Below are 8,919 nucleotides of genomic sequence, written 5' to 3'. Positions count from 1 at the left end.
GGGCAAAGAATGGAGGTTCCATGCAATGGCAATGCTCTGCCACAACTTCCACCAGGGATGAGACATAGTGGAGGTGGAGGGGATGATGAAAGGGATTTGAGATTTGGGATTTGGAGGGACACGGTGGAATGAAAGATAGAGTTCACAATTTGGGCCTTTTGTTTTTTTTTTACAAAAGAAAAAATTAGATTACAATGGAGAGAGAGAGAGAGAGAATCAAGTAGGATTTTATTTTGATGTATTTTGGTGCTTTTTAGCCGTCATAAATTATATTTAAGGATTAAAGGGTAAATGACCAATTTCGTCCCTGCATTTTATTGTTGTTAACAATTTAGTCCATGTACTATGAAAATGATCAATTTAGTCCATAATTGTGTAAATGTACTGACAATTTAGTCCTACCGTCAAATGATCTCCATTTCCATTAATGTTTTTGGTGATGTGGCACATGAAAGACGACGTGGCAAATCCATGTGGTGGAATTGACCTCCACATGCTGGGCCAGGCATGTGTGGACCAAATTGTCAATTCAAATATGTGTGTTTATACCTTTTAAGTCACTACAAAAAATGTCCATTCATCTATCTTATTCTTTTTTATCTTTTGTGTGAGAGAGGTTGAACTATGGTTGCTAAGTGTGCTATGCTCCTTCACGCTTTTGAGAGAGAAGGGGGTTGTATGGGAGTCTTTTAGCTGCAGAAAAGCCCAGAGAACACAATTGAGACAGATTCTAGCCTAGTCTCATTCTCTTTGGTATGTCTATGTTCTTTATTGAGATTTCTAGTTTTGCCATGTTCATGAGTGGCTAGTCTCCCTAGTCTGGGGTTATGATGTAGCCATACTATTGTACCCCTTTTCTGATTATTAGGCAAAACAATAGTTTAAGCATGTGTAAGGTTTAGGGTTTGTTGAAGATGCTTTGATGAACTAAAGCAATGATGCTTTGTTTTGGGTATACAAATGTATAAATTTTATTACTGATAGAGTGATGCTTTATTTCCTTCTTTTGACTTTATTTTGTGTGTTTCCTTTTACAAGTTTCTAATAAGATTAACCTTTAGTTGCACCACAAAGGTGGACTTGTCCAAAATGATGAAGGGGTGTCGGAGTATCTGGATGGAGGGTGAAGAATGTTACTAGCATTCATTGGAGATTGACCTGATGAATGTTTGGATTGTCCATGACTCGTGTAAGGCTTGCGATGGATATAGTCAGTTTTGAAAGGTGTTTTATTTGGTATCAGGTAGAGGTTTTGGGGGATGTTTTGACTTTGTTTGATGATGATGAGGTGTATATATATATATATACCCTTGTCTGGATCAAGGAGAAATGTGTTACACATAGCTAACAACACCTCATCATTAAAGATTCTCATTGATGGTGTGTTATATGTTGTTGATGAGCGAGAAATTGAAAGCACAAACAAACAAGTGCACGATTGTGAGGATCCATGTGTAAATGACTATATTGGAGATGATGTTCTAAATGAAATAGATAGGATAACAAAACACATTGTTGATCAGTATAAAGATCCTGAAGCTGGTGTGAGTAATATGGAAGAATGAGATGTAGTGGGTGAAAATTTTGAGAGGTTGACCATCCTTCGTATGATATTCCACTTGATTATGGTGGTCTTAACGTAGAAGGAGATGTAGCAACAAAAGTGATGATTGATTTCTTTGGTCATGTTGGGGATGATAACCAAGATGTTGAGGAGGTACATCTGTGTTTTTAAAATCACAATATTGTCGTGAACCATTTTACCATTAAGTTATATTTGTTGGGAATTATGTTGTCGTGGCAGAAGAAAGTATTACCACAAAATTAGAAAGAACAACCTTCTTCTCCAAATAGCTGTTACCTTCGTAAATTTAAAAAAAGACTTAAATATATTTTTTGTCCTGATAAGTTAACATTTTTTTTCATTTTTGGTTCATATAAGTTGTTTTTTTTCTTCTAATTTTAGTCCTTGTGAGTTACACATTTTCAATTTTAGTCATTGTAAGTGTGAACTTATGAAGACCATAAATGAAAAAAATTAAAATCTTACAAGACTAAAGCTGGAAACACACAAATTTATATTGAATAAAAATGAGCCAAATATCTTATAGGGACCAAAATTGGAAAAATATCAACTTACATGGACTAAAATTAGAAAAATAAACTTACAAAGATCAAAAATGAAAAATGCTAACTAAGAGAGACATAAAATATATTTAAACCTTAAAAAAATTACGTTAACATTTTAGTCAAAACACTATTGGTTGTTGTGGAGCATCCACACTCACATGCATTCTTCCTTAAAAAAAAGTTTTTTGAACAGTAAAAAAAATATGAAAAATATTATCTAAAATACTTCTTTAAGCACAAAAAACAAATACAAACACATTTTAGAAAGACTAAAATAAAAAATAAATTATAAGGACAAAAATAAAAATACTAAATTACAATGATGAAAAAAAATACTTAAACTTTTATTTTTGACTAAATTATATTTTTGGTTCTCTTATTTTTACAAAATTTCAATTTAATCCCCCTAAAATTTTATTACCACATTTGGTCCCCTTAATTTTCAAACTTCATGATTGGTCCCATGTCATTTTATTGCAATTTAGCCTTATTTTTCCTGTTTTCAAGCGTGCTTAGAAGGAAGGTTAGGTAGGTTCGTAGACTCACCCGCATTCGATAACCACCTACCTACGTTTTCGAAAAGGGTGTGATAGTGTGATACATGACGTTGAAACCTGAGAGAGAAAGTTTAATTGGCAGCATTCCATTTCCATAAGAACCTCCGCTAGCTAGCTGCGTATAAAATATAAAATATAAAGGGGAAAAAAAAAACGAGAAAACAGTGTCATATTATTATTCCTTCCTTCTCACTGTGTCTGGTGCATAAACCTCAACAACACACTCTTCAATTTTCTAGGGTTTGAGTTTTGCTCCCTTTTTCTTCGCCTTCTCCAATGGCCGCTTCCTCGCTCCTGAGATCCGCGCTTCTCGCTCCTTCCTCCTGCGATCGCCCCAAGGTCTCTTTCCGCATCGCTGATTCTCTCACCGTTTTTCACTTTTCATTTTCACTTTTATCTTTCTTTCTTTCTGCATTTTGTGGTAAAATATCTCGAAACACTGTGAACTGCACTGTGCTGTGATATGACGATGATGTGTTTCGGTTGGTTCTACGAATTTGTACTTGGTTTTGGATTTGTTGAACTCTGTTTGGTTACTCAGAGAAGCAACACGGAGATGAAAAAAACTGACATTCTAACGATTAACATTCGCCGATAAAAAAACCTCAGAGAAGCAACCCTTTCTTTTTTTAAACCGATTCTCTAACGTGCTTCAGCTTTTGATATTCGTTTTTTCTTGGAAAATCTGGAGGAAACTTGTTTACAAACTTTTTTTTGATGAGGTTTTAAAAAATGGTCCGACTGAAAAAAATTGAAGAACATTAGAGAATCGACTTTTTCTTTTCATGGATTGTTTGCAATTTTAAGAATCACGATGAGCCGCAATTTAAAACCTTGGACTGTTCGCTTGTTTTGTTTGTTTATTTATTTATTGGTATTGTTTTAGTTGTCTTGATTAGTTCTCAAAGTTTGGTTTTGGGTTTGGTGGAAAACTGTGTTTGGTTGCTCAGAAAGTAGGGTTGGTGGGAACAAGCTGTAGCATTTTCTGAAGAAAATAGAGTTTGTGAGAGTTGATAAGGATTTTTTTTTTTTTTATTTATTTATTGTGAATCTTTGATTGTTCAGAAGAGTTTCGTTCTCATAGTTAGTGTATTGGTGTATTATTTTGATGTGACATTCTACTAATTTATATGTGGGATTTATGATTCAGGTATATACCAATGCCTCAAGTTCTAATTTAAAATCCAAGGGATTACATAGCAGCATTTTTGGTACTTCAATTCAATGTGACTCCTTAGTCTTACAGTTGAGTAGCTCAAACTTTTTTACCTAGTGCTCTTCTTTTACTGTTTCGGTTCCTTTAATAGTATGTGGTTTTATGCACAGAAATTGCAATGGTCGTGGGATCCAGCCTATTAAAGCCACAGCAACGGAAATCCCTCTCCCCACCCAGCGTAAGAATAGCATCACTATTGTGTTAAGATTAGGGTGATTTGCATGCAATTTCTTGATTCTTACTTGTTGTTGGTCTGGTCTGTTCAGAATCAAGGAGCACTGGGAAGACAAGAGTTGGAATAAATGGTAACTTTCTTGTTATCAGAGTTCCCTTTGTAGTTTCTTGTATCGACTTGCTGCATTTAATTTTATTATGCACTTTCAATTTTCCACTGAATACAAAATTCTTTTCAATTTTCTAGCTTCCCTAGAGTAGCTCGACTATTTTATATTCTAAGGGACTTCTTTTGCTTATGACTGTGACATGTGTAAATATGTTTGTAAAGCTTCCTCAAACTGTCTAATTGCTTTAGATGATATTGGTAGCCTCCTCATTCGTGGGTAATGTTTGAAGACAGTAACCAATTATGTCCTAATTTTGTTGCAAATCTGTATGCTTTTAACAATGTCATTTTTGTGAAATCCTGATTTTATTGGAGGAGCTTTGCAAAAATGTTGAGGTAGATTTCTCAATGAAGTTATAAATGAAAGACAACAGTAGACGATTAAATTCTTTGACTTATTTTTAGTTTGGTCTTAGGAACTTGCATATCAGTCGCCTGAGCCAAAAGAAACAGTTAAACAGTATCATCTAAAATGTAGTTATATTGAAGATGAAAACTTTGTTTTAGAACGGAAAACTTTGTTTTAGAATGGAAAGCTTATTCATGGAATTCTTCTGTTTGTCTTTAGATAACTTACATATACTTATGCTTAAATGTGCAGGTTTTGGTAGAATTGGAAGGTTGGTGTTACGTGTAGCTACTTTCCGAGATGATGTTGATGTTGTTGCAATTAATGATCCATTTATTGATGCGAAATATATGGTATGTAAATTTATGCAATTACCTTAATGATCATTTTGCTTATACTATATTATATTCATAATTTTGCTATTATACTGATAGGCTAAATTAAATTTGTATTTTCTTGCATGTGTTTGTATACATATGGTGATATATACATCTATCGCAAAGTTCTTTGCTTTTTGTTTCTTGTGTTGCCTAACATTTAAGATTTAGATTTATATAGTAGAATGTTTGGTAAAGATTAAAGTTGAAGAAATTCTCACCTATTTTTGAAAAGCTCTCTTGGGAAGCTGGAAAAAAAAGTGATTATTTCTTCAAAATTAGCTAAACCAAACTTGTTAGTAGAATGCTCTGATCTTGGATGCCTACCATGCCACCAATTTGAAGTGACATAAATTTATCTTGTATCTGTTATGATGATTCAATTTGGATGTTCTTCTACTATGGTCTATGTTGCTTACTGCCTCTTGCCTTTTGCTATTTTACATATCTTGAGATTTATTTAGGGTATTATTATTTTCACCTGAAGCCTTGTCTATACTTTAGGAGAATCCAATTTGTGATCTGTTTGAAAACATACAAAAAACTGCAACTGCTCTATTTTAGAATTTCCTCATTTACTTTTGCTTTGTATGACTGAGTCTCAAATGGAACCATAAATTAAAGAGACTTTCTTGTTTCGGTACAAAATAAGAGGACTTTATCTGTTTGCTCAACCCCCAATCATGTGAGAAGTAGGTCTTGTGACATTTGTTGGGAACCTGGGAATATTTGTGCCAGTATTTTTCTGGATTAAAGGTGGTATGCTGTAGAAGTAGACTGTCATGCTGTGCAGTACACGCAATGACAATAGATGCTCTAAAACATTATGAGGAATTGATGAGTGTATTGTTGTACACTTGTATTCCAATTTTTTCAATAAATAAATTCATCTTTTGTTTTATTTTTAATTGTTGTTCATGTATCTTTTTCTAATTCATTTATGGCTGATGCTTGGTTTTTGATTTATATTTAATTTATTCTCTTTGTAATTGGACCCTATTTACATTTTGCTTTTAATTATTCTTTATCTCTTATAGGCATACATGTTCAAATACGATTCTACTCATGGTCCATTCAAGGGGTCCATTAATATTTTGGATGACTCTACTTTGGAAATTAATGGGAAGCATGTTAAAGTTGTGAGCAAAAGGTATCATGAGTTGGGCTCTTATAATTACAATAGATGTTACAAATGTACTGGTTTACAAAGTGTTAAAGAGTTCTAAACAACAGATTAACATGTGCAAATTTTGTTCATGTATTCAGAGATCCTGCAGAGATCCCATGGAGTGATTTTGGGGCTGATTATGTCATTGAGTCTTCAGGAGTTTTTACAACAGTGGAGAAAGCTTCATCACATTTGAAGGTATTCAATTACCTGTGTATTAAGTGTTGTCTCATTCATCTCGTCTCCATTATCTTAATTTGAGCTTTATCTTTTTACACTCTAGGCTGGTGCCAAGAAAGTTGTAATATCAGCTCCATCGGCGGATGCACCAATGTTTGTGGTAGGAGTGAATGAGAAGACATACAACCCAAAAATGGACATTGTTTCTAATGCAAGCTGTACAACGAATTGTCTTGCTCCTCTTGCCAAGGTTTGATTGCATCATGTATTGCCTAGCTTTATTGAACTGAAGGCTTTCTCTGTGACGAGAATGTTTTTGTTTGTAGTTTAATGGTATAAGACTTAACTTCAAGGTTTAATGGAAGCACCTTTTTCTTAAAGATCAAGGAAAATAATGAGCAAAAAAAAAAGTAGTGATTCTTTAACACTATCCTTAAGGGGGGGGGGGGCATGATATGAGCTGTTTGCTGTGTCTAAGGCTTGAAATATTCTTTTTTCTATTCTTCAATTTATACTGCCACATTAACCTTCTTAATTAAGTATATTCTACTGAGATAGATCCTTTTTAAGTGAACATAATGGACTTAATGCTGATCTATCTGAATATATAAGTTATTTGAATGAAAAATATGTGACCCGGTGTTATTTGTCTCAGCCAACACATACATATGTAAACCTGAGGGCATATCATATTGGGGCATTGTGTTAGAAAAAAAATTGGTCTATATAAAGGTTTTAACATGGTGCTCTCCCCTCTCTGTCCTATTGGAAACTTGCATAGATGCATCTAACTTTCCCTATATAAGTTATTCATCAGGTGGTTAATGAAGAGTTTGGAATAGTTGAAGGTTTGATGACAACGGTACATGCAACAACAGGTCTCTTCCAAAATTGCTAATTGTAGCCTCTAGTTTCATTTACTCATGCGGTCAAACCATCCCTTTATGTTTCACTTGTGGCATTGGTAACATCCAAATCTTTTTTTTTCTCAGCAACACAAAAGACCGTAGATGGTCCTTCTATGAAGGATTGGCGAGGAGGAAGAGGGGCAGCTCAAAATATAATTCCAAGTTCAACTGGTGCTGCGAAGGTACAAGATGGATGGACACAGATTTTATGCTTACTATTTTCAGTGCTGGTATATGAGATTGGGTTTGTTTTATAAAATCACAGGCCGTTGGGAAAGTTCTTCCTGAGCTAAATGGGAAACTCACTGGGATGGCATTCCGTGTACCGACTCCCAATGTTTCTGTGGTGGACTTGACTTGCCGGCTTAAGAAGAATGCTTCCTATGAAGATGTTAAAGCAGCAATAAAGTATGTCTATTGCGTTTTTGTTTTTTGGTCTCCACTCTGCTGTGATTGTTCTGTACTAACCTTTTGCTTGATTTCTATGACTTTGCTACTGAAAAATATGAAGGTATGCCTCAGAGGGACCACTGAAAGGTATCCTTGGGTACACAGACGAGGATGTTGTCTCTAATGACTTTGTTGGTGATTCAAGGTACGTTATGTTCTGCTATATTACCTTTAAAGCTTTGCTGAATTACTTTCCTGGTTGGGAAGTGAGACACCATAGAACCTGAGATACCCAGTTGGTTGACACATTTACTCCTGTGTTTAAAACATTTGTAATTTGCACAGAAGAAAATTGAACCTTCATTTCTCTTTCCCTAGTTAGAATTTACTCATTTGGATGTATTATTATTTAAGTAAATGACTTGTTCAAAATGAATTCTTTTCTCCAGGTCAAGTATCTTTGATGCCAAGGCTGGCATTGCACTAAGTGCTTCCTTTGTTAAGCTGGTTTCGTGGTATGACAATGAGTGGGGTTACAGGTATGTGTGCATTTTGTGTATGTAGAGTGCAGAAATTTCTGTTCATGCGGACCTTTAATTGATATTTTTGAATGGTTTTTGTTGCAGCAACCGAGTATTGGACCTTATAGAGCACATGGCATTGGTGGGAGCTCAAAATTGAACACCATTAGTGTATGTTGTGTTGCAATTCTTGTTGAATAGGGTTTAATATTGGTAGAGTGGTTTAGGTTCAGATTTTGGTTTTGATCTGATTTTTATAAGATGTGAGGTTAAATGATCACATCATGTACACTGAATAAAATAAAAAAGGATATTATCCTGGTTACCTGTTTTGGAATTACCAGCATGAATTTTACAATCTGCCTTTTAAAATGATAGACAATATGCTGTGTTGCAATTCTTGTTGAGTTAGGTTAAATGTTGGTAATGGCTTATGTTCTCAGATTTTGGTTGATATGATTTTATAAGATGGGAGTTTAATGGTAGGTTTCGTTGGAGAAAACATGGATTTTTTTTGGTTGAAGAGAAAATGGAAGGAAAAAGGAAGAGAAAAGTTGACTTCCAGACCAAAAAAATTGAAATTTCCCTTCCTTTCACATTCTCTTTAATTCAAATTTCAAACTTTGCACGCTTTCTCTCTGTTGTTCCAAGCAGACTGTGTGTTTGATTTCGTCTTTGGAACCATCAAATGTGTATCTTAACCCATACCAATGCAATTTATCTATTTTAAAGATGCTTGGAAGCCAAAATTGAGTTTATCTTCTAAATACATCTTTGCCA

At 34.4% G+C, this 8,919-nt stretch overlaps 1 protein-coding gene across 1 annotated transcript; it reads left to right on the top strand.

The window, feature by feature from the left end:
• The first annotated feature begins 2,767 nt into the window (after positions 1-2,767).
• Positions 2,768-8,581, top strand: LOC114406389 (glyceraldehyde-3-phosphate dehydrogenase GAPCP1, chloroplastic-like). Its single transcript, XM_028369079.1, has 14 exons — positions 2,768-3,026; positions 3,838-3,932; positions 4,014-4,081; positions 4,170-4,208; positions 4,848-4,948; positions 6,010-6,122; positions 6,239-6,338; positions 6,424-6,570; positions 7,138-7,198; positions 7,313-7,410; positions 7,494-7,636; positions 7,740-7,823; positions 8,068-8,157; positions 8,245-8,581. Exons 1-14 carry the CDS (start codon positions 2,964-2,966, stop codon positions 8,297-8,299), a joined length of 1,257 nt encoding a protein of 418 aa, XP_028224880.1. The 5' UTR covers positions 2,768-2,963; the 3' UTR covers positions 8,300-8,581.
• The last annotated feature ends 338 nt before the right edge of the window (positions 8,582-8,919 follow it).

Source organism: Glycine soja, chromosome 3, assembly GCF_004193775.1.
Source record: "Glycine soja cultivar W05 chromosome 3, ASM419377v2, whole genome shotgun sequence".
Lineage (NCBI taxonomy): Eukaryota > Viridiplantae > Streptophyta > Magnoliopsida > Fabales > Fabaceae > Glycine > Glycine soja.
Note: the sequence above shows the minus strand (reverse complement) of the source record. Positions and strands in the feature narration are given on the sequence as shown.

What these genes read in the sequence shown, in the direction of transcription:
- LOC114406389 (XM_028369079.1), top strand. Translation starts at nt 2,964, where the DNA reads ATGGCCGCTTCCTCGCTCCTGAGATCCGCGCTTCTCGCTCCTTCCTCC. An exon ending in TTATTGATGCGAAATATATG is followed by an intron (nt 4,949 to 6,009) that starts GTATGTAAATTT and finishes TATCTCTTATAG; the next exon opens with GCATACATGTTCAAATACGA. An exon ending in AAGCTTCATCACATTTGAAG is followed by an intron (nt 6,339 to 6,423) that starts GTATTCAATTAC and finishes TTTACACTCTAG; the next exon opens with GCTGGTGCCAAGAAAGTTGT.